Source organism: Pagrus major, chromosome 5 (assembly GCF_040436345.1).
Source record: "Pagrus major chromosome 5, Pma_NU_1.0".
In the NCBI taxonomy this organism is placed as follows: Eukaryota; Metazoa; Chordata; class Actinopteri; order Spariformes; family Sparidae; genus Pagrus; species Pagrus major.
The window spans coordinates 30,730,898-30,756,265 of NC_133219.1; the positions used below are offsets into that span (position 1 = coordinate 30,730,898).

At 42.4% G+C, this 25,368-nt stretch overlaps 3 protein-coding genes across 3 annotated transcripts; all 3 read right to left on the reverse strand.

Annotated features, from left to right (window-relative positions):
- Window positions 1–1,874: 1,874 nt before the first annotated feature.
- On the reverse strand, window positions 1,875–7,310 carry adra2b (adrenoceptor alpha 2B). Its single transcript, XM_073467052.1, has 3 exons — window positions 6,700–7,310; window positions 6,472–6,579; window positions 1,875–6,295 (listed from the first exon to the last, which is right to left on the reverse strand). The coding sequence occupies exon 3, from the start codon at window positions 6,270–6,272 to the stop codon at window positions 4,686–4,688; it is 1,587 nt and encodes a 528-aa protein (XP_073323153.1). The 5' UTR covers window positions 6,273–6,295; window positions 6,472–6,579; window positions 6,700–7,310; the 3' UTR covers window positions 1,875–4,685.
- Window positions 7,311–13,591: 6,281 nt separating this feature from the next.
- dusp2 (dual specificity phosphatase 2) lies at window positions 13,592–16,511 on the reverse strand. Its single transcript, XM_073466453.1, has 4 exons — window positions 15,887–16,511; window positions 15,422–15,543; window positions 15,088–15,307; window positions 13,592–14,571 (listed from the first exon to the last, which is right to left on the reverse strand). Exons 1-4 carry the CDS (start codon window positions 16,272–16,274, stop codon window positions 14,354–14,356), a joined length of 948 nt encoding a protein of 315 aa, XP_073322554.1. The 5' UTR covers window positions 16,275–16,511; the 3' UTR covers window positions 13,592–14,353.
- A 3,589-nt stretch (window positions 16,512–20,100) lies between these two features.
- On the reverse strand, window positions 20,101–23,975 carry LOC140995519 (izumo sperm-egg fusion protein 1). The gene is made up of 9 exons (XM_073465523.1): window positions 23,774–23,975; window positions 23,078–23,152; window positions 22,866–22,949; window positions 22,742–22,762; window positions 22,525–22,614; window positions 22,130–22,257; window positions 21,767–21,917; window positions 20,658–20,823; window positions 20,101–20,227 (listed from the first exon to the last, which is right to left on the reverse strand). The coding sequence occupies exons 1-9, from the start codon at window positions 23,973–23,975 to the stop codon at window positions 20,185–20,187; spliced, it is 960 nt and encodes a 319-aa protein (XP_073321624.1). The 3' UTR covers window positions 20,101–20,184.
- Window positions 23,976–25,368: the final 1,393 nt, after the last annotated feature.

Genomic DNA, 25,368 nt, shown 5'->3' on the forward strand with positions numbered 1-25,368 from the left:
ATAAATACTCAAAGTGCCTTCAAATGGTACTAAAGTACAGTACTGTACTTGAGTAAATGTACTTAGTTACATTCCATCACTGGTAAAAGAAATCATTTACTCAAAAGATCTACTCCAGTAAGAGTAAAAGTATGCTACATTAAACTACTCTGAAAACTGTAAACTTAATTTGTGTACTTTTATGGCCTCAGTAATAGAAGATGTTGCCGAGGAAACAGCTAATGAAGCTCCAAATAAACAATAAACAACTACAAAACATCTCTAAGCCAGAAGCTAACACTTTAATCAAGTCTGCGAAGAAAATGTCCTCATTTTCAGCAGATGCTCTCATTGCCAAGGTCTAAACCTCTCAATTTGGTCCTCCCAAAGATAGAAGTGCAAGAGCGCGCACACACACACACACACACACACACACACACACACACACACACACACACACACACACACACACACACACACACACACACACACACACACACACTCGAGTATTGAGTACCACTCTGTTAAACAGACTCCTAAAGTGATTCTAATCATAATTGCCTGTGCCCTCTAAAAATGTAGTTTTTATCACAGATTGCACAAAGAGCATTCCAATGCCTCCACCTTCAACAGAGAGAGAGCGAGAGCGAGCCTGTGTGTGTTCTGTCCCTCATTTTTCATCTTGCCTCTTGGGTGTTTTCAACAGCCAAATTACAGAGTGAAGAAATCTATCTGGCGTTATAACGTGCAGGAGATTGGAAATGGAAAATGCTCAGCGCTGGAACGCCCTCCGAACACATACATATTCATACAGTGGAAAGCTACATCCATCATAAATTTGAAAATGAAAGTTAATGTGTGGCTGCCTTTTGTTTGTGTGTATGTGTCTCTGGTCACACCCTTCCTTGTATGGGAGCTCATGTTGTGTGTGTGTGTGTGTGTTTTTCCAAGGCTGCTATCTTGTGTGAATAAAAAGCTAATGAGTGTGTTGTGTTTCATGTTAGTCGGACGTTCTCCATCCTCTCTCTGTAGGGTCCACTGCTGCCCTGCTTTATATTCCAGCTGAGGCGAGAGAATAAGGAGCTTAGGGACACTGTGTCTGTATGAATATACAACACCGTAAACTTACACCTCAAGGCTTCCTACGCCCAGCTATGATAAGTTATCTCTTCACCTCCTCGTGCACCTCAAATCACATCTTAGCCATGAATATGGAAATTAAACTGCGAGGACGTAAACGTGTGGCATCATTTCACCGGTGTATCTTCTCTGAGTGAAAAAGTGTGTGTGTGTGTGAAGGGAAAAAACAGGACAGAGAGGCTTGATTCGGCGCTGAGAAATCCCCAAACTGCCCATCAGCATAAATCAATTACAATTCACTGTGGGCCTGCTGACCTCAAATATAACAAGCTGTCACAACAACTGTGTGAGTATGCGTGTGCCCTGAGCATGTTTCATGACTTGAATACAGTATGTGACACTTGGTGCAGGATGACACATTCAGTATGTGTGTGTGCATATGTGATATTTGGCACCATGCTCTAATTCCTTATAGACTGCTCCTGTGTTTGTTGGCAGTAGGCGACATTATGCTGCCTCTACTGCGGCCTACTTCTCATGTCCTGCTGTGATCGGACATTTTCCACACAGCCATCAGCCCACAATGTTATGGACTATTTCCTGAAGTTGTGCTGCCCTTCAGGGTTATTTCATAATGGCTGGAAATTGCTTCAGATTGCACTCATGTTCCAAAATGTATGAAACATCATTCTGTTGAAACTCTCATATTTGTGAAATATTGGCAGTTGTCTCCCCGGAAATGATCTTTTCTCCCTCATCCCTAATGTTGTATCATGTGGAAATATATGAAACACAACAAACCAGGAAATTACTCATGCTTTTTCAAGTAGCTTTATTTCCGAAAACTGGAGAGAGATGATGACAGATGGGGGATAGAAGATTGTAAAGCTCAGACCATGCAGTTTGGTCCAAACGCGGCAGGAGAAGAAACAATACAGGCTGTTTCAGGGGGAAAGATGGTGATCGAGAGGCAGATTTTGCATCTGTCACCTATAAGCCACGATTCATACTTTTTAAAAATAAAACAAAGCAGCAGTCTCACCACATAAAGCTATGGTTGGGGGATTTGAGCAGCATTGCAACTCATATTTATTGGAAACAGACATGAATCCACATCCTCTGTGGCTATTTCTGTTATAATTACGTTGCTCTAGCTGTTTGTTTTTCTTGAGAAAAAAAAAATCAGATGAGGATTGGGAGCAGTTGTAGGAGTGCACGGAACTCTTACTCTCAGCCATTTATGTTTTTGTTGTGTTATTTGATTCTCCAAGCAGCTGCATGTGGTATGGATCGTAGCCTTTAACGTCCTGCACCAAGCCTGCAAGTCATCCATCTGAAACTGGCTTTGGGTGCTATTGACATTTTCATGATCGATTACTTTTTCAGGAAAAGTTTGACTGCTGAAGAGAGTTTTTCCTGTTGCAGCGTACTCGATGAATTCTACATCCATTAATGTGCTTGTATCTCTGATTGACTACATGAAACAGTGATAACAAATGTTGCATTGTAGGTTCTGCATTATGCACATAACTCAAAGTTCATGTTCCTCCAACACAAATACATCCCCCAAGCTCAAATATAGCTCAATCTCGGCATGAGTCCATGTTGCTCTTATTCAAGATATTAAAAATCTGTACAGTGTTCTTGCTCTTTGATCAGTCCCACTTTGCTTGACTTTCAGAATAAAAGCACAGTAACTGAACAATAAATAGGTAACAGACAGAATACACAAAATAGTTTGAAATAAATAATACAGTGTTCTCAATCATCAATCTTCATTAAAGCAACACAGAGCCAGATATCACTGAGTCAGGCTGGTGTCCTATAAGGCTCTTTGGTCCCTTGAGGGTGCTCACTAAAAAGCCATGTACTCAACATTGCTGAAAAACACTAGACTTTCAGTTCAATAAGACTTTCTCAATATAGCAATTTATGTATATATTACTTTCCATCAAGTAGAAACATTCACATGACAGACAGCAGAGTGATGCCTGCACCAGGAAGTCTGGTCTCTGTTCGTATCAATATTACAGTAGATCTGTAGCACATAGCAGCCAGAGCAGGCACTGACACTTTCTACAGAAAAATAAAGGTCAACACTCGCACACACATACACACACACTCACACAGGTCAGCAGAATTAGACAATTAGTAAATTGAAGTGTTGCTGCTGACAGCCCTTGTCCCATGGAGTCAATAAGCCTGTGTGCTGTTCACAGTAACAGACACATTTTTGTTTTGTGTTTATTTGTTTTGTTGTTGTTGTTGTTGAGGAAACTGACAAGAGCCTCTGCCTCTTGGTGACAAACCAAAGTGCCACGTAGAGGTCCGCCGCAGATGATGACGGGCCAGAGGCGTTGGTGAAGAGTTGGTTGTCAGGATTAACATTGCATTGTTCATTGTTCATGTACATACTGCTGCTGCAGGGTTTCTGCAAAGTGATGTTCACATGATAAATAGTAAGAATCTAGTTTTTTATCAGTCTTCAACACGTACACCTCCCACGAGATACCCTCTGAAGCACTTTCCAGAGGTTAAAAACAGTTCTGATTGTTGCTCAAGTGTCCAAACACTGAGGCAGTTCATTAGAGGGGTAGCTCAGTGCAGTCCATTGGTGTGAAAAAGCAGAGAAAGAGGAGAAGGAGGGAGGGGGGGGGGGCTCACACTGTCTTTTTTTTACATCTCAATAACACACATGTGATCCAAAATCTACCACACTTGAGCTTATTCTGTATTTCATGAAAGGTGAAAGCCAAGAGTGTCATTACAAACAACCTGAGTGTCCATTATAACCCACACTGAGCCGAGAGCAAGGTGTCTGACATGAGGGCTTTCCACATAAAAGTCCACGAGTTCGGTTTTGAAAGGGCGCCCTTGTCTGTGCTATCACATTTCAGATTGTCAGAATCCTTCTCTTGTTGTTGCGCTTTTAGATAAAAATCAAAGAACACATGTTTGCCCCGCAGCTGGGCAAATTAAGACTGCAGACGTAAGAAACCACCACTAACCGTGTGTGCTCCTTGTGCTCTGTATTGATAAATGAATGGCCCCAGGCTCACAGCAATCTAAGGCCACTTTTCCTTCTCTCTACCTGTTTATTTCCCCCATTCGTCCTGGAGTCTTTAATAACTACTAAACCTTATATGTTACACATCATAGATTATTTCTTCATGTTCAGTTTTCCTGCTTTATTCAAGACCTTCTGTCAGTTTTAGGGGTTGAGTGTGTGTACATTTCTTCTCTGACTCTGCGCCACACTGTCTCAGCATCATCCATTATTCGATGTGATCTGGAGATAAAAATTTAAAACCTAAAATCTTATCAGTGCTAAGCTGTTTAGCGTCTGCCTCTATTCCATGTCCTGTTTTCACGCCACACCCTGTAAGAATTTCTGTGAGTATCAGCTGCAAACTAGGATTTCACAGTCCAAGTGGCCTGTTTGCGCACACTGTGGCTATAAAAGAGCAGCTCTCAGTTATGATTTTTTTATGCTGGGAATTTACACAGTTTAACACGTATTTAAAACAGCCCTTTGAGTGTTCTGAAAAATGGAAATGATTATATTTTCTCTTTGCCTCAGAAATAGCCATCTTTTGTGTCCATTTCCTATTGATAGAATCTGTATGCTAAAAGAAACTACCCTTGGTGCCTTTGCACAGAATCTTTTTGAAGGCCTTTCTGAAGTCTTTGTTGAAGATGGTGTATATGACTGGGTTGAGTGAGGAGTTGCAGTAACCGATCCAGAAAAAAAAGGTAAAGAGTGGATCAGGGATGGCACATGTTTCTGGGCACACAGCCTGCAGTGAGTAGGAGAAGAAGAAAGGGAACCAACACACCATGAAGACGCCGATGACCACAGCCAGGACAAAAGTGAAACGCTTCTCTCTGTTGACCATCGCTTTACGCCTCGCCGCTCCGGGGTTGTTATCTGTTTTCGACTTCCTCCCTGGCACCAGCCGAGAACCCTTTGAAGAAGCGATCATGTCCCGGTAGCGCTTGACTGAGGCTGGGGAGTGGACCCCACCTCCTGCAGGGGACCCTGGCATGCTGGTGCTGCCTCGGCCTCCGTGGCTGTGCTCCATATCGCTCTCTGTGCTTGAGCTGTCACCATTGTTATTGTCAGCTTTTTTTCCTCGTAGCAGCTTGCCCTTCTTCTTCTTCTTCTCCTCTTTAGTCTTGGCCGGGGCAGGCGGAGGCACAGAGGAGGGGGTTGAGGGGCCATGGGGAGAAGTCTCGAGGGAGGCTGTGACAGGGGTCATGGCTGGAGAGGAGGATGGAGGTTGCAGGAGATTATTGGAGGTGGGATTCTGGGAGTTTTGGGACTCTCCTGGGGAAGGAGAGGGGGTAATGGCGAGGGTGGGGGGTCTGGCTTTGGAGGTTTTGGCTGATGAGGGGGGTGTGCTGTCTTCATCATCCTTCCCGTTGGCTTGTACATGTCTCGCTGGCTGACTGGGTGTAGCACAGCCGACCCCATCCTTCCTGGGCTCTCCTGGCGGGCAACGTGTTCTCTGCTTGGCAATTTGGTAGATTCTAATGTAGACCAGGAACATGATGAGGCATGGAGCAAAGAAAGAGCCGATGGTGGAGTAAAGGATGTACCAGCGCTCATCATTCAGCTGGCACTGAGGTCCTCTATCATTCGCCTGGTCCCCTGCATCGCTCTTGTTCAGTGAGAGCAGGGGAGGGAAGGAGATGATGGCAGAGATGAGCCACACCACCACAATAGCTGCTTTGATGCGTTGGGGAGTCCGCTGACGCCCATAAGTCACCCTGGAAATCGACAGGTAGCGGTCCAGAGAGATGGCGCACAGGTGCACGATGGAGGAGGTGCAGAAGAGCACATCCAGCGCCAGGTAGATCTCACACCACAGAGACTTAAAGTACCAGTAACCGAGCAGTTCATTGGCCAGAGAGAAGGGGATGATGAGCGTGGCCACTAAAATGTCTGCAGCTGCCAGTGACACCAAGAAGAGATTCTGCGGACCACTGAGTGACCGGCTGGTCAGGACGGCGATGATGACCATGATGTTCCCCACGATGGTGAAGACGACCATCAGGGTGATGGCGGTGGCGAAGGCCGCCGTGGCTTCGGGGGAGTACGGGGCGAGCTTGATGATGCTCTGGTTGCAGGGCACGGAGGCTCCTGCGCCGCTCACACTGCTGTTCCAGCCGTTCAGCTCCATGGAGCAGCCGCTGTCCGGAACCAAGGCCATGGTGGGATTACTTTTCCAGGAGTCTAAATAGATGAAAAATAAGATGGGTCACTGAATACATTTTGCTTCTAGAATTAGTTTCACGATTTTAATAAGAGTCTCATAAGGTTATCTAACATTGCGCATAATAAAATACTGTTTTAACATTAAAAAATATAATCATAATGAGATAATAAATTATCGTTTGTATAATATTTACCTCACTTGTTTTCGTTTCGTCTCTGTGTTGTTTCCAAATGTTAGCTCCCTTGCATCCTCCACGGCAACTCTGCCAAGTCCATTTTAAGCACAAAAGCACAAAGGAGTCCTGGACATTGCGTCAAGACACGGATCAGTGCTTTTCAATTAAAAAAGAAGACTTTGTAGAACAGATTACCCACCCAAAACAAAAGTAAAAAGTGTTTTTTAGCGGCTGCTGTGCACCAACCTTTGCAGACTAACAAAACAGCCCGAAGAACTCTATGTTCCCCAGCGCACAGAGTTTGATCCTTTTTTCTCAGAGGATTAATTACTGTCTAAAAGAGAGGAAGATTTAATTTAAAATAATCTAATCTATGGTCGTCTACAGCGAGGCGGCATCGAATAGAAGAGATCGGATTAGAGTGAATAACCTCGACACTGGTGCGCTCTCCGTGCGTCCTCGTTTGGAGACGCACGCAGTCTAACCTGAATATCCAACACAGAATGGTTTAGATAAAGTAAAATAAAGTTCATATTTACGAATGAAATATACAAATGTTTCCATGCAAAGGATTGCCTGATTAATGACAGCGTTTCCAGTCAAAAAAAAAAAAGAAAACTATAAGTTAACCTCAAGCTCTCCGGCTGCGCATGAAGCACGATATGTAGTGAAAACGCGCTGTTCCTTCAGTAGTGAAATGGTCCCCGCAGAGCAGCTTCAGTTTTTGCGTCTCAGGAGTTGTTTCTCTGTCCTTTGAGGTTCTGTCTCCTCGGAAGTTCACCGGGATGCCATGATTCAGCCGCTTCGCCGGCGCACATCACAGGTTGCCTCACAGAGGCGCAGCAGCATCTCCACTTGTGAACAGGACCTTCCGACGAAATCTAATAAGTGGGGTGCCTCCCATCTCCCTCTTGCGCTTCTTTTTAGACCCGGTGATGTCACTGTGGAGCTGTGGGCGTAATGGGATCCTTACTTTCTATATCCCTGTAGCCCCCTCCCTCCCTCTTCCCCTGTCTCTCTCTCTCTCGCACTGAATCCACCAACCAACGCAGTTCTATTAGAAATGGCTTGTTGGGTGGCACCGCTTCGGTCAATTGACGCGGAGTTGTCCAGCTGAGAACAGGAGAGAGCAGAGCTGGTGCCATCTGCTTACAGAAAACATTAGCTTCATTGCAGGGATGTGTGCACTTTTCAGAGCTACTCAGTCACGATGATGATGATCACTTCCTGCAATATGTGGCAGAGCACATATGGCTGATCAATGCTTTTCAATTTACAAAACCTTGCGTGATGTCTTCATCTTTAGACTTTGTTTTCCCACCAGTTTTCCCTGCACTGTAGCAGCCAGGTGGAGCAAGTTACTCAAGGGCACTGACATTCCCACCTGCTTACAAGACCAATGTTGGAGGCTGTCACGGCTGAAATACACCTACATTTCTGAGGCAAGGTTGAGATTTGTCCTCAATACAATTTGTTAGAACATGTCATTCTCAGTGATGAGAAATAGTTCAAATCTTCCTGTACCAAAAAAAAAAAAGAAAAAAAAAAAGTACAACATTTTGGGATATTCTTCTGAAATGAAAGCCATCATTTGAATGAAAAGATCATCTTGAGAGGGATAGATTATTGACGCATTAAATTACAGGTGCTCTATAGCTCGAACAGTGAATCATTTATTTTACGAGGCTACAGATTTTGCATATAAAACCCTGTTCTGCGCAGAGACGGGCGATTACAACCATCACATAAATGTTGCGGTAAAAGTGAGTTGTTTCCTTATGAAATGTGGTCCAGTAAATTTATGCTCAGCTCATAACTGACTGGGTAAATGCATTGTGTTACCTTCCACCTCTGCGCGTTGAAGAGCAGGAGTCTAAGGCCCCTGCTTCCTGTGCTCATACATTTACATCATCACTTGACTTCCATCTAAATCCCCCTGCATTATGCGCCCTGCAACACTTCCTCCCTCAAGAAGCGCCGGCGTCCCTCATCATTTGTTTCCCTCTACCTGAGATCAAGTGCCCGATTGTTCAATTATCGAGCGAAACCTACGTCACGCTGGTTGTTTTACTGAGTTTATCCTGTGGTGTTTGGAGACACGTAGGTGGCCCCTGTGATATAAACTCACACAGCACACATACATATCCACCAGCCTACACATGCACACACACAATCTTATGAATGGCGTGTGGGTGGGAGGTCCTGTTTACTTGTTTTTGTAGTGCGTCCCCGTCCCCACACATCGCTGCTTTAATGAGAGACAAGCCCAGTTAGCCGCCCGCGGAATTACAATTGGAAGGCGCGCTGTGTGGTAGTGTGACCTGAAGCCAGCAGCCAATAATGGTTGTACATTTTTCTCTCCACGCTACACATTCTGAATATAAAGGGAAAGAGAATAAAGCTTTTAGTGGGAGAGAGCACTCCAATCAAGTGTCTCTGTTTCCATGGGCGAACCGTGCTTAGTAACGCGCTGAAAATGCATTCTGGGGGAGAGGGGTGTGTCACTGATGCCAAGGTTATGGAGACTGAGAAGCAAACAGCGTTCAGTGCTCAGTACATCACTTCTGAAGTGCGTGTTGTATAAGAGCGTGTGGTATACAAACGTGTACACGTACACGCAGTAGTACACTGGCCTGGAGGAAATTATCCTGTCATGGATCACGCTCAGTGGTCACGGTGATTCTGGCTTGACATCCACACGGGAAAAGTTTGCACCTAGTCTGGAAAGAAAAGTGAGTGCCTCTTTAATTCATAACGATTCCTGAAGTCTCCCCTGTCAGAGTAAGATTTAAGACAACTAAGAAGAAGTGAAGAAAACTTTGCTTTAAAGACGGTTTGCCAAATGAGTTCCAGATAACTGCAGGTCAGCATAGTGCAGCGTTGTGAGGGAGTCCGTCCACGTTATGGTTCAAGTCCAAATCAATTTGAGCCCAGTGGCAGCCCTTTGGATGCTTTCAATTTAGACCTTTTTTGAGTTATTGTCCTCCCGTTTTCTGTTTGTGTGTGTGTGTGCTCTCGTACCTCTGCCTTTGTGAGGACTTTGAATTTCATAAACGGAGAGTGAGGCCAATTTGATTCTAGATTCAAGGTGGAGTTGGGCATTAAGTTGTGACGTTTATTAAAGTCGCCATTTGGTGAATATGTGTTTTTTCTTCTTCTTCCTACAGTTGAATGTTTGAGTTTCACGGTGCAGAATAATGTACGGGCAGAGTTTGACACCGGAAGGCTGTTAGATTTTCTCCATGCTCACTGAAAATCAGATTTTAAGAGGCGGGCCTTGGAGCATGATTTGTGACATCACAAATACTTAGGAAGAATACCTGATCCAATATTCAGCAGACACGAGTGTGATGAAGAAACTTGAAACCTCCAGTGCACATACACTGAGAATGGACTTCACAGCAGAGACATCTTGTGTCCAGCAGTTAAACTTGTGAAATGAAAAGTTTTTTTATTTCCAACCGTCTGGAATTTTTAATGAGGAAGAAGGAATAGAGAATCTTTATGTATGCCTTTATACTATTAAGCTTTTTCATTTGTTTTTTCATTTCCCTCAGTTTTTTTGTATATTCTTGTGCATGTAAAAGATCTTGAAGGTTAAAAAAGGTCAAAGTTCGAACAAACAGAAGCTCCTCTCTCCCACAGAAAACACTGCTCCTGAAACGCCTCGTCAGTAGTCCTGCCTTTGATAAAGAGACAGGAGCTAGAACAAAGTGTTTCAGACAGAGGTGGAATACAGTGCTGCAGTGTTTTTTGAGCATTGGAGGATGTAGTCACCCGAAATAAAATTATGAACCTGAAAATGAGCAAAATATGTGTTTTTTTTAAGAGTGGCTTGTGACCCTTTACAAACAATGACTGTCTACTTGCAACAGGTTGCATGGCTGAGTTGCAAGAAGTTCAACCAAATAGGGGTTTTCTCTTCTCTGGCTGGTTATTCGGATGGTTTTTAGAGGCCTAGAGAAGTAAAAGTACTCAGTGTTACACAATAAAAAACAAAGACAAACAAGAAGTGAGAAAAAAATATATAGCAGAGAAAATTATTATTATTTCACATCTGTTCATATTCTTGCAACCCCTTCCACCATTAATGCATTAATGAAGGTCCTCAGAAGTACAGTATAGCATAGCAAGCGTGTGTGCGTGTGTGTAACCCGCAATCAATCACAGGGAGCTCTCCCAGATGGTTATACAGTAATTTCCCCGTCTGCATTTGTAATGATGACAACTGCTGCTTGTGTGTGTGCCTGCAGGCCAGTGCGTGTGTGTTATATTATCACATTGCAATTCTCCAGCTAACAATATCACACATATTGCTCATATTATCTATTAGCAGTTTCTTCCGACAGGGATTTCTTGCTGGAGTGCCACAGTCTTCAGCTGCTTATAGAAAATACTGTAAATCAACACATCGAGCAGAGGTGTGATCAACGTGCAAATCCCTCATCTCCCATGCGCTTCTTTTAATACATACAGTACAGGCACATGCACGAACACACTCACACAACATTGAGAGGTATTGCCACACCGTAATGCATTATGATTGATCATGGCACTAGTTTAATCTGGACACGGAGCGTGACTAACAGCCTGAGTCTGCTTTCATTAAGGAGCCTGACTGACTGAGAGGGAACTGCATTCAACAGACGAGATGAGAGAGACTTTCAAATGAAAGGGAGGCGGAACAGTCTGCTCACAAAGATAAATAAATGATCAAGTGAAATGACACCAAAAGTCATTTAAATGTTTTAATGAACAATCAGGTATTAGGGAAGAGTACAAATAGGAAAACCGTGTGTGTGTGTGTGTGTGTGTGTGTGTGTGTGTGTGTGTGTGTGGTGCATGGGGCTTCGGTGTGTTATCTTGGTAATAAAAAGGCTGCCAGTGTCAATAAACAGTCTGCTGGCGTCATCTGCTGGAAACTTCTGAATCATCTGAATGTCCGGTCATTTCAAAAGTTGTCACTAGAGAGCACTGTCTCACCATAAACTGAGCTCCAAATCAGCTGCTAGTGACTTGGCTGACTTTTTGAAACTATTTGCAGTACTGGGATTAAAGAATTTGGTTAGAGATTTCATTGATTGTTGATTTCATTGACCATTTTACATCACATGGTTCTAATTTTTAATACCTGCATCTATTTGTATGGTCAAGCTGTTGTCTTATTTAGTTTAAACTTACTTTTTTAGAAGATTGTTGTATCTTTATTCCATTGTATACCTTCAAGGATATTTTAGAGTGCATTTTGTCATGCTGCTGTCTATATGACGGTATATTAAAATCTTCTCCTATTTGATTGCTACATTTCTTTGTCATTATCACTTCCATTCTCATTTTATTTTATTCTGTTTGATTTTGACTTTGTTCTCTACTCAGGCCTCACTTGTAAATGAGATCTTGATCACAATGTGACTTCCTGGTTAAGTAAAGTATATATATAAATTATCAGGTCCTTCAGGGCAGCAACAGTGTGTAGAAATTGGACATTTTGACATCTTCTGGCCTCAAACATTTATCTAAATGTCACCATCTAAGGGGAGATGTAACTTTGATGGAACTACTGACAACTCAAAGATATGTGAAATATGACAACGGGCCCCAAATAATTTCTAAAGGGGTCACAGGCCATACTGGGCTGGATTCACTCTTTACTCTTTTACAGCATATTTTGGTTTACATAAATCAATGAATGACAGTGTGGATCAAGCCTTTACTTCACTGAGCAAAAAACTTTGACCTTAACAGATGAAGGGCTACAACCTGCTGTGGAAAATGTGATGGAAATATCCATTAAATGTATTAGATGTATGCATGTACTTCAAATAATATAAACTGAAAGTGACTGATTAAGTCTAAATGAACACAAACCAGAGCTACTGTTATTTTTCTGAGTTTGAGTTGAACTCTCAGTCTTAATCAAAACCTGCAAAGTCCAAGGTGCATTTCTCTGCCCTCTGGAAAACTGCAGCTAATGGAAGGAAGAAGTCAAGCGTAGCAGTTACGCTTTCATGCGTGTTGAGCAATGGATACTGGCGAGTGAGGGGAAGTGGATTATTTTAGGTATGGCCGAAACAGTGTGTGGGTGGCATAACTGTCATCACGGGGTGGTAGCTGGTCTTTAAAGCAATCAAGAGTTAGCGGCAATTTGCTTATGAATACCAGACATTATTATAACCGTCCACAGATCAAATTAAAGTTACTCACTGTGGATTTTACAGGGAATATGTGGGAAAGAGACCTTTACTCTTGATAAAATTAGGTAAATTAACTGCCTCTGATATTCTTGTGACCTATGGTTCATCTGACAGACGGGTGTTGACATGTCTGAACGTAGATCAGTGTGGATGTAATAATACTTAAAGTAGAATCCAGCAAAATGAGAACTGACATTTGCTCAAACAATAAAACACTGAAGCAACAAATGCCCTTCACAGCTTTCTGCTCTATTGCAAATGTACTTTCATTGATAAAGTGTAACTTGCAGGTTGGGGAACCCAAGTCAGTGTGTAGAAAAAATAGGTAGAAATGAGATTTTAAAGAAAATATAAATACTGTATCCGCACTACAGTGTCTTCTTATATCATTTTAGTGAGAGGTCTAAATAATAAAACAGGAAGTCAAAACTGCTCTCGCCCTCTAAATTTGTACCCTTATGTCTTATTAAAGATATGAAAGGCTGCATTAACTTTTAAAATGGCCAATGGTCAGATGAGGTTAAGTATACAGTTCAGGAGAAATGTAACCCAAAAGTTACACTTTAAAAATAAAATCCTTGTGACAGATGTCATAACTTGTTTTAGCAGGCCGAGTAAATGCATGTGAAATTTATGTCAGCTGTTGATGAGGTCAAAAGGACTTCATACTGTACAGCCCATTCTCTGTGGATAATCCTCCAAAATGCTCAGCAATGCAGGTTTTAATACCTTCTGGTTTAGCAAGAGCGAAACAAGTGCAGCAAGGTCAGTGTACGAACTTATGCATTTGTAATGCGTTCTGAGAAAAGACTGCAGCACCCTCAGAGGTGACTGGTCTGAGATTAGTGTGTCGGTCTTGAGAGCCAGTGGAGTGCATCTTATAGGAAATAAGAAGTGAAATGCGTGTGTGTGTGAAATGAGGACATTATAAAGAGCAAACAGGGTCAGTGTGCTCTCCAGCAGGTTTTTATTTTAGTGGAAAACAGCAGGAATCAGCCAAACCTTGTAAGTATAAAGTGCAGTAAGAGTCAGTAATAACGTGAACACTGTCATAACAAAAATTGAAATAATAAATAAAAATAAAAACTCTATTTACACAATAAAAACAGCTTCTTCCAGTTCGACTGTACAAAGTGGAACATCTCTCAGGATACAGAATAATTAGACACCAATTGCTGCCAGTGCTTTCTTATAAATTAGACAATAAAACTTTAGATTCATCCAGTATTGCCTTAAGTAGTTAACACAGTGTTGTCACGTCACAGTGAAGGAATGACTTTCAGTATGAAAATAAGACGGTCTTTACAAAAGATCAGGCACGCAAGTCAAACACAAACACACACAAAAACCAGACAAGCAGGCAGGATTCCCCTCCGGTAGAAAGCGTCAGGGAAATTACCTCATAGCTGCTCTGACTTGCTGGCTCAGAATCATAATTGTTCATGATGTGGTGAGAACAGTGGAGTTTATACTGCCAACGGCTGGTTGCTGTACCGGGATGCCATTTGTCAGTTTCTCCTGAAAATAACTCATCCACCAGATATGTGATGCCAGCAGCACAAGCACAAAGTAAACACTTCTGAAATGTACCAGTTTCAACAGGACAAAGAGTACATGAGTCCTGATAATGCTCTGAGTCCACCACAACGCCAACAAGAGGCAGGGGAATTAATCAAAACAAGCACAGTCTGACTGCGCCTGGCTCTTCATCCCTGACAGAGAACGTCAGTCTCAAACTGCAGCAGCTGTCCCATGAAGGCCAGGTTGGGGGAGATGACACGACGCCGCTGCTTCACAAAGTCGAAGGCCTCATCTAGCTTGACGCGCTGCGTGTGCATGAGGTAGGCCAGACAGATGGTGGCGGAGCGGGAGATACCTGCCTGGCAATGCACCAGCACCCGACCTCCACTCTGCTTCACTGAGTCTGTAGGCGGAGCGGAAAAGACAAGACGGAAAGAGGAAGAGAGTTCAGGTTATTGTGCTCCATTTCACATCAGTTTCATTGTCAACAGTGAGGGTTTTACGAGAAGAAATTACAGAGAGAGAGCTTTAAACTGGTCGAGCGAAGGAAGAATAAATGTGCCATTGTTCACCGTGCTAATGGAAATTCAACAAAACTTAGTTCTTTTACAAGTTAAAGGGGTCAAAAACAAGCAAAAGAAAAAGAAAGTTAATACATTTCTCTTCTGCAGCTTGTGCAGCATAATCCAGCGGTTTTGTAATCAGTCAATTACACTGTTGATCCATAAGTCTGGGCTACAAAATGGATTATGGTACACAAGCTGCTTAGAGAAATTGTTGGGATATTTAACATTTCATCAAAAGTGTAAAGGAAAATACAAATTCACTGTGTTTGGTGGGTCGACTAAGTTCATTACAACACTGAGGATAAAAGAAGTAAACACAGACTGAGTTCTGGATCTTTAGACGAGAAACTCACCGATGAAGTTGATGGCAGTGGAGAAGCAGGCTCTGATGTCAGCCGCTAGACTGTCCTCCACAGTGAGCCGCAGGTACTCAAACTCCCCTTCATAGAAGTTGGGGCATGTGGAGGAAACGTTGAGCACAGCTGTGATGCCCGCTGCTGCGAGGGTCTCTCTGCGGGAGGAGTGGATGGCACTGCCCAAAAACAGGAAGGGCAGCAGCTCCACGGGGCCGTCCTGCAATTCACAAAAATCAAGAGTCCATGTTTAAAATCAAGAAGAATCACTATGCAGTTTGGTTTTATGCTACATACTTGTCTACTAGCGCTTATAAAATGAATTTTATCTTACCTGATCATATGCTGGTGTCGTCCGACCCGTCACTGTTGGCTCTGGTTCCACTGTAGGGATGTGATTACTGGCAGAGTTGTAACAGAGATCTGGATAGGCCTCCGAAAATCCCTCAAATCCACCTAAATGGAGGTCACACAGCATTAGCTAAGCCCCAAGCTTTCACCAAAGTCCTCCTTAAAAATGTGTTATGTGTGACGCAATGATAATGATGTGGTAAACATGAACAAGACGCCTGTATATAGTTTTTTATATCAAGCTACAAGTTTAACTGTTGGTTTATCCTTTAGGTTTGATTATGGACATTTATACACTCACCAACAATAATTAAAAATATATTAGTAAACTCAATGTACACATTTATTTATATTTTTTTCTTACAAAACCAAAAACTTTACAAAGTCATTTTTAAAGGCCTGAAATAACATTTTGGTGCGTAAAAATAGATTGAGAACGTCATATTACCTTGTAGGAAGCAGATCTGCGTCTGCACTTCGTTTTGCAGGGCGCTGAGCAGCATCTGGACCACGCTCTCTGCCTTCAGCTCGGCCACGGAGCGGCTTCTCTCATCCACCACCACCACCGGGGAGAACTCCCCGCGCCTCAGCCGGGCCAGGAGCGACTTGTCCGGGATGAGCCACTCCAGAGCCACCACCGAGCTCTTGGATCTGCGACGCAGCATCGAGTTCCAGTAGACGTTTCTGGACTCGCAAATGTGCGCAAACGAAAAGTCGAGGAAGGGCCTGCAGTCCAGCACCACACAGCCGGCGGAGGTGTACTGGTCCCGGGGCGTGCTGAGGATGTGAACCAGCTCATTGCCAGTTATTTCCAAGGGCTCACTGCTTGAAGTCATGGCTGAGAAAGTGTATCTAATTTGTAAAGTAATAAATAATTTTCCGCCTAACAACGAAAAATATCAAAAAACACAAAAATAAATCCGGTTTTAGTGTTTTTTTTGTAAGAATTTTTAACACAAAGGTTAAAAAAGTACTTTTGGAGATGGTTTTAAATCTAGCGTGAGTGTATCTGAGAGCACTAGATGAGTACTTGTTGAATAGTCCGTCAGGTCTGTCAAAATCTGCTTCAGAATCACAGTTTCACTTGTTCATTGATAACAGCTGGGAGAGGGGCGGGGTCGCCGTGGCCCCGCCCTGTGTTCCACAGAAGGATCGACGTCAGAGGCGGAACGACCATATTTGGCCTGCCCGGCACTCCTCATATGGACACTGACGTCAAACCTGATTTTCCTACCGCGCACGTGGTGGTTTGGGGTTATCCCGTGTTTTTGTGTTGAATGACGTGATGCCGAGAGTTAAAACCCATCCCCCCCTCCCTCCTCTGCCCTGAAACAGCAGCCCTCAGAGGAAACAGTGAGGGCTGGCTGTTATTTGGGTTAGATTAAACCTGAGCCCTCTCTGGGCCACTGCATCGCTGCCACTGTTTTCTTGCCCCATGCAGATCACAAACAAGAGTAATACTTCCCCTCAAGTCTGCAGTGATAAAAATGCCAGAACAAGCTTGAATCGCTTCAGTCTGCTCTGCTGAGAAAACTAAAGCATCTGTATCTTTCTTATCACACTGTAAAAAGCAAACAGCTGGATGATGCACTAATTCTATCAAATGCACTGTTACAGCTACCGTTTCCGCTCATTTTTCTCAAGATTCAGGCCTGTTTCAGTCACGTATGACACATTTTACTGTCAACAAGTCTCATGAAAAACCAACAGTGTGTTCTTTTAGACCACTGAAGATCTCAATATTTCAAAACAGGCCATAAATAAATGATGTTTTTAAGGGGAAGTGATTTCCTCATCTGTGGGTTTGGTGCAATAGTGGGTACGTGGGATGGTCTCAAAATAAACTACAGTGCCTTTGTTCATCACACTGTGGTCACTGGCATAGAGGGGTAATAGCTACACACATACAATACTTGACAGTGGGATCTACTTATTGTTAGTTTTGGTAATTTTGTGGGATTGTTGACAATGAGAGAAATATAGGTTATTACCAGACTTATAGTATCTTTAAACAGATTACTGATCTGAAGCCAGAAATTCAGTTCAGGAAGATATTCCATTTTAGTTCAAGGAAATTTGGTCAAATGCTTTCCAATAAACTCTGAAGACCATTATTTTACCCTTAATATTGTTGTTTCTTGGTGACCTTAAAGGGGCTCTGTCTTACTTCTGTGTTGTGCTGGAAGCCAGTTGTTAGTTTATGTTAGCTACTGTTGCTCAGGGTCACTGAGATGAAACATTTGAGAACTGCATAAAGTCACACCCTTTGGACTGTGGCGGAAAATCTGACTTGAGTCCTTCACAAAGAAATCCACCGTCCAGCAGGTTAAACAACTTAAACGAATCGTCCACAGGGTTGTATGGGCAACCGGGAGAGACAGGGAAGGTCTCATTTTTCAGGTCATGTAACAATCCGCTCACATATGGCCGATAAAGAAGAGATAAATACATGTAAATTGCTACAAATTGTGACATAGAGCCGCTTTGAAGGACCCGAAAAACCTACTTTCTTTATTGAAATTCTGTTGAAGTTAGGCAGACTTTAACTGGGAAAAAGGTGATGTCACATTCTACCAAACTCCAGTCAGGATTGAGCAATATTTAAAACAAAATTATGTAATGACAGTTGTGAGTGACAGTCAAATGTGATCAAACCTTAGTCACACATTCCTGATGGCTACAATAACTAAGTACGTTTTCCCTGAACTGATTCAGTTGTGAATATTTAGTTATAGAGCAATAACTCCGATTTAACAAGTTTTAGGGGCTTTCGGGACATCGCATGAGTAATGTTCTGTGTTTTTCATATAGGTAGTTGTCATTACAAGTTGTCTCAACTCTACATGAGTAATGTTTAAGCCAAACACCAGTAATTCTTATTGAGTAGGATATTGTAGACGTCCTTCCACCCCTGGTTAAAGGACACTCATCACCCTGTTAGAAAAATATACTTTCTGTGCTGTGTGGGATTGTTTATATCACAAGGTGTAATCTGACGTCTTCATTTCCTCATAACCCACATTCAAATCACTCTGCTCTCCCACACACGTCTCCCACTCAAACCTCTGAATCCACTTTCTTCATGTTCCCACTTCCCTTCTCCCCCTCCTTGGTCCCACAGCAGCACTCCCATTCTGTCATGCTCTCTCCCTGCTGAGGCTGCAATTTCAATCCACAGCAGTACACACACACACAAACACAACCATACACTTTTTTGGCACGCAGTTCATCATGGCTGTCAGTGGAGCCGCTGAGCATGCATTTACTGTAGCCTCAACCTGCACTTTGGGCTTGAACACACACATATAAAGCCACAGTGAGTGAAGCGATGAGGTCTGTTGAGTTGGAGGATCATGACGTGTCTATGGTGGGTGCCTTAGAATGTTTCGCCCCCATCTCAGCAGCCCGACAGGAAACATCACCGCACATACATCCTGTCACCAACCATGCAGGCCCCCATGCTCTTGTACTGTATGATTACAACATTTGCTACATTCGTCTGAGTTCATAACCCAAACTCACTGCACGTGATTCAAAAAGTTTGTCAGGAATTACCCTGAAAAACCTGAGCAATGATTAATGACTTCTGAGGTGACTTGGTTACTTATTTCCTGGATGTGGTGACTCATAAATAATCAATCACCTGGTTTCATTTTCATTTGCTTCAGATGTTTCATTATCTTTCCCATGTAAGCTAATCAGTGTCATGGTTGGCAAATATTCAGCCAAGAATACATCTGCCCTGACACAATGCTGAGAGAAGGGTGTGAAATTGTTGTTGCTGAAGATAATGATGACGAATTTTACCGTCCTATTGCCGGAATTAGGCTTTTACATCAACAGTGAGCTCTGTGATGAGGCATAGATCATCAAAGTTGAAAAGAGACAACAGTGAGCAAAAACATGACGTGCGTTGTTGACGAGGAGGTAGTGGAGATCATGAAAGACGTGAGGTGACTGTTTTTGAATCAGAAGCACAGTATGGCAGACTGTGGGTGGACAGAGTCTGGTGATGGTCTTGCAAGAACAAGGTGACTTCAGAATGAAACAACCATTCACAGTATTGGAAAAGTTTGCCCTCAGTCTCTCTGAATGACTATATGGGTAAATAAACATTAGAAGAAACCCTGATGAAAACATCTGCTGCTAGCTTATACCCCTCCACACCTCCCCCCCTCCTCCCACAGGGGATTATCCAGGATTAATTGGATGGCCGGGGTCATTAATCTCTGAAAAACACTGTAATCTGGGAGATTTACCTCATCCTTGATTCCTCTCTTAAACGCCCACGTGGCAACGCCATCGCTCCATTCAGGGGGAACGTGCCCCTGCTGGAATCAGATCATTGATGTGAGCTGGCGAGCTGAAGCCTAATGTTACGGAAAGTTGAGTGGTTTCTGGGGGATTTTTTATGTGTGTTTAAGAGGGTGTGTGTGGTTTTATTTTACCACAAACTTTCTGTTTTATGAGTGAGATTTTAGTGTTTGATTCACTATGATTCACACTGACAATCCCTGAGTTTTATTTCGACGTTTAAGATAAACATTCATCAAAAAACATCTAGACGACCTGTATGTAGCTGTCATGTTTTCTCACTTTTTCTAGACATGACTTGGCAGTTTGTGCTGGGAAACTTATTAAGCCACTGAGAGAAATGTCCAACCTGAATGGGGACAGCCTCATTGTTAAAATGTGTATTTATCTTCATCACACTGTGTTTTGTTTGGCTTTTCCCCCCGTCCTTCTTCAGCTCAGCTGCTTTGCGGCTCTCCTCTGATTAATCACCAGTCTATAGAGATCACAAACACAGTAATCCAAACTAAACATAAACACATCACTGCAAATACAACAGAAAAACCTGCCCATTGTGTGTCTTTTATGTTAACACCTGTTAGTTTTTGTTCTGAGGTAACTGACATCACTTCCTGGAAGAAGTGACGATACTTTCAGAGAAAATAGCTCAATGGTGTCATTGGTTCAATTGTAAACAATGAACCTATTTATAAACATACTGTAGCTTCATATAACATAAACCAAAGCCTCATAAAACATAATTAGATCCTCAAACTGCGCAACTACATGACCACTTCCTTCATCTATCATCATTCAGTTTGTCATGCTCTCAGACTGTTCCGTTTTACCTCTCTCACCTCCACCCTTCGTGCTAACCTCTCGCCCCTTCTCTTTATCCCCTCCTCCACCCACTTACGGTCGCTCACCCCAGGACAGCTGTGATGCCCACACTCGCTGCCAGGCTCAGAGCAGTAACCATGGCTATGACTGGCACCAGCAGGCCCTCAGTGGGTTGAAAAGGTGATTGGTCTTCTCCATGAGGGGGAGGCAGAGTGATGACAGGTCGTTGAGTTTGGTCAGGCAGGGGGGCAACTGTGGAGGTGGAGCATGAAAATAACCAAGCGATGCTTTAATAGAGGCGTAGAGTAATATTTGTGTAGAGGAAAATACGAGACAAGACTTTACACCTTTCAGTTTTTTGCCCTAGATGGAGTATGAGCGGGGGTTTTCACACGATTTTGCCAGACACCCACCTCTTAACAGACACAGCGTAAGCCACTGTCTCCCTTTACAAAATGTTTTCTCTTAGGGATGTTCATTTTTAAGATTTATTTTGTTAATTTCACAGGTTATTACGCACTGGTGATGGTAATGAAACTACTTTTTCAAAGTCGTTTTTATGTATCCTCTGGCTAGGACAATTTCGTAAGGCAATTTTCTTTACTCTATATATTTATAGTATAGTACAGCACATTTCAAGCGAGCCATAAAATATGTACTATGTATATTTCCACCACTTTTATACAAAGTTTCATGACTTTCAAGTATGTTGATACAATACAAGACAGCCCATACAGAGACATAAGAGGAGAGAGAAACCATCCACCAATTTAAAGAGATTGACACACCCTGCATCCACCCCACAGACACCAACCACAATCACAGACACTCACATACACAGTAACGAATTATAAGCCTTACAAAACTGAAGTGTTTGCAGTTTACTTTTGTTATCTCGTGTCAACTCTTTGAAAATTAATTGCTGTGTGTGTAATTTTGCTTGGGGCCTCCAGGATATCTTTAAATATCTCATTGGGCCTGAACATTTAAGACTCAAGGGCACCTAAAACTGGGACATTTGTCTCATCTTACAGTGTTTTATTCATTTCTTTTGAGTTGACAAATGTTGATTGGTGTGTTTGTTTTCTTCTGTGGAAACTGTTCAAAAGTGCTAAATTTCCATAGACGTGTTGTCGCATTTTTGCCCTTTCAGACTTGAATTATCGTGATGAAGCATCGAAGAGCTGTACTCTACCAGTGAGCAGGAAAGTGGCTCCGTAGAAGACGGTTCCATTTCGGTTCTGCAGAGAGCAGCGATATGTTCCTTGTTCATCCACGTGAAGCTGATTTAAGACCACAGATGAGTCATCTGTCACCACCAAGGCTCTGAAGTCACTCTCGTTGAGCTGCACACACAAATCAGGAAGTGATAGTTGTAAGAAAATGGGTGTAAAGGCTGGCAGGCTGTAAATATGCATGTTTATGATGATACTGTACAGCTAAATGAGAAAAGAAAGTAATAAATGGGGATCAGGAAGCATCAGCAAGTTTCTGCTCAAGCTAAAAATGCATCTATTTGAGTTATCGTTTGATAAAGAAGAAGTGATGCCAGGGAGACCTTTTTAGCTCCTGGCACACCAGGGGCCCAGGAGTAGTGGTACTCTGTTTTTCCCAACAGAAGACGATGCCATGGGAGGAAACAGTTTAACAAGGCCTGGCCTCCCTCCTCAGCCAGTAATGGATACTCTGGGGAAAGAGGGAGTGGAGAGAAATAGAGCGATGCTTCATTCATTTGCATCAGGATTACTCGAATAATCTTTTTCATTAGCTCTGCACATGGACAGGCAGCAGCAGCAGAGCGACGCTCAGGAACACATTTACACACCCGTGACAGCATGTGTCCATGTACTCTGAAGAACTGTGCATCCCAGTACATAGGTATGACTAGCACTAACCCACGCACCAACAACATGCACACACATACACACAGAGTGGAACGTTTAAAAAATATACCACCGCAATCCTGCTGGCCAGAGGGGGAGGGACAGATGTATATCTTGTAGCGGCAAGAGAAGCAATCCATTACTCTTCGTTTCAAAATCCCTGAAAAACACACCACACACACATGCAAACACACGTGTCCTTGTACTGAATATGTTGTATGTACACATTGTGCTTCTACAAGGATTTACACAGACACAGAGGGGATGATCAGAAAGAACAAACTTACCGCACTTGTTAGGGCACAGTCCTGTGGGAGAGACAAACAAATGATCTGAAAGTAATTCATCTCAAATGCAGAAGTGCCCTGCCCCATACCTTGCAGAACCTGCCCTGTTACTTATGCCAATTACCATCACGGATGAATGTATTCAAGTGTTCCTCTAAGATCTTCCTGCCCTTCTCCATGATCTGGATGGCTTCAAATGTGACAGATCCTACATAAAACAGAGCAGGCTTTGTAATAAATTCTGCTGGACATTTAGTTTGTTATGATTATCACATGGGGGAAAAAAAATCAATGATTTTACAAGCGAACAATTGATTTTTTATTTTTATTTCTCACCAGTATGTCGGGTTTCCAAGAAGCGGTCGAATTCATTCTGGTACTCAGTTCTGGCTCTGTACAGAGTGGTGGGATCTGAGCAATGGGAAGCAGACACATTTTTTTTTTTTTTTGAATGAACTGAGTGCCATAGGAGTTAAAGCTTAAATTGCCAGATCATAAAAACTTCAATGGCCTTATATCATTTCAGAGAGAATTATGGTAAGAATTTATATTAGGGTATACAAATGAACCATAACTAGTTACTCATTAGCACACATATTAGTAGCATACTGGCACTCCATTAGTCATTATAGAAGACTTATTAATGAGCTAGACCTCACTTAAGATTATGGAACACATTCTGAGTTGAAAGACTTAATTTATAGTTATTTGGACACTATTAACACTTGTAGTTTTGCGTTATTAAGTATTGTGCATATTAAGAACATAATATGGACAATACTTGCTCAACATCATTGAGGGAAAACACTTAGTTAATGGCCTAATAGTCATAGAATAGGGTCCTGCAGAATAAGGCAATAATAAATGCTTTACAATGAGTACTAAAGAGCCAATATTCTACTAATATGCATGCTATTAAGCAAGTAGTTAATGTTTAATATGTGTACATATAATATGAAGTGTTAACAGACTTATCAATAAACTCCACACTCATGCCATGTCATACTGAGCTAAACCAGGTCTTAATCTCACCAATGACTCCCTTTCGTTCCCGGCTGGTATCTTTGTAGGTCACATACGCATGGTCACAGATCTTTTTCAAATCAATCTGGCTGCCCATGCTGGGAGCGGACAGGATAAAGTCCTCATGTAGGAGCCTGATTCTGCGGTCACACTGCAGACAGGCCTTGCCTGCAGGGACACAGCACAGCAAGGACACCAGCATCAGCAGCATCTCCCCTCTGCACCCTGAACTTCCTGCACAACAGGATGAGTCACTTTGGCTGCTGGGCTTTTTCAGTCACTGCAGGTTCTGAAAAAGAGTACAGACCAAACATTATCACTGCTCCTACAGCTAGTCTTACAGCAAATGGTACTTGGTTGGGTTCATGTTTTCTGGGGCAGTGCTACAGTGCAGTAGATAGTATACTGTACACTGTTTTCTGTTAATTTGGTTGCAGTTAATTTACTGCTTAAACTAACAATTACTTTCATTATTGATTAATCTTCCTCTAATCGTTATATTAGTTTACTTTTACATAAGACAACTGAGAGACAGGAAATAGTGAATGCTTGGCATTTTTGCTCAGACATGAATTAACAAATTAAAAACAGATGACTATAATTCTGTTGATCAACTAATCGATTAACCTACTCACTTTTCTAACTCCAAAGACCAATATAAACAAAAATAATCAAGCAATTAAAACTACATACATGTTGACACATGTAACCTCTACAAGTCCAAAGGATCAGATAATAATGGAATAATTTAATTACCAAAACCCAGGGACTTTTGTGGCCCCTGATGGTCTGGACTTTTCTCAGTTAAAAAAAAACCCCAGCTTCGCCTGCCTCTGTTACGTCTCTTACTTCTGCTTATTATAGACAAATACTTCTGTTTGCAGTACTTAACTGAATCAACCTCTGTTGCTGCAAATGCACTGCTACAAGAGCTACTAGCATCCTGTCCCCAGCTAAAGCTAATGCAGCTAATGCTATAACTTTAGTTAGCAAGTGTGATTACAGCTGTAGGTGCCACCATAGACATATATACGTGTATATGTCTATACATAAATACTACTTTTTTCATGTGTACAACTCATGTCTCTAATGAAAATAAAAGGAAAACATAAAAGGGTGTTGCTTTTGCTTGTTAAATTACCTGATATTTCTCTACTGTTGCTAGTACCGTTGGCACTACTAGCCAGCTTGTATTACACGGGACGACAGTAACACAAGAACCAAAGGCTTTCTCCACCACACTCCTTCATCCTGTCATTCAGCTTCTGTGTTTGTAGCTTGTTGCTGTCACCCAGTGGTAGAAAGCATGCCACAACATTATCACTAGCTCTGGATGATCTCACCCCTGTAGTTTGTTCAGGATAGTTGTCCAATCTCGCTCCAGCGATAGTTTACTCGGCACACGGTCCAGCCAGGTGTCAGATGTCGCAATTATTCACTTACAAACCGCAACAAAATTGTCTGTTAAACCCCTCAAAGTCATTAAAGACTAACAGTCAGATAGCAATAAACAAATGCTGAGCACATTAGGCGATATCCATCGTATTTTGTAGGTTAGTACGAACCGGAAAAGGATAAAACACCACACATTGATAACTATTTGG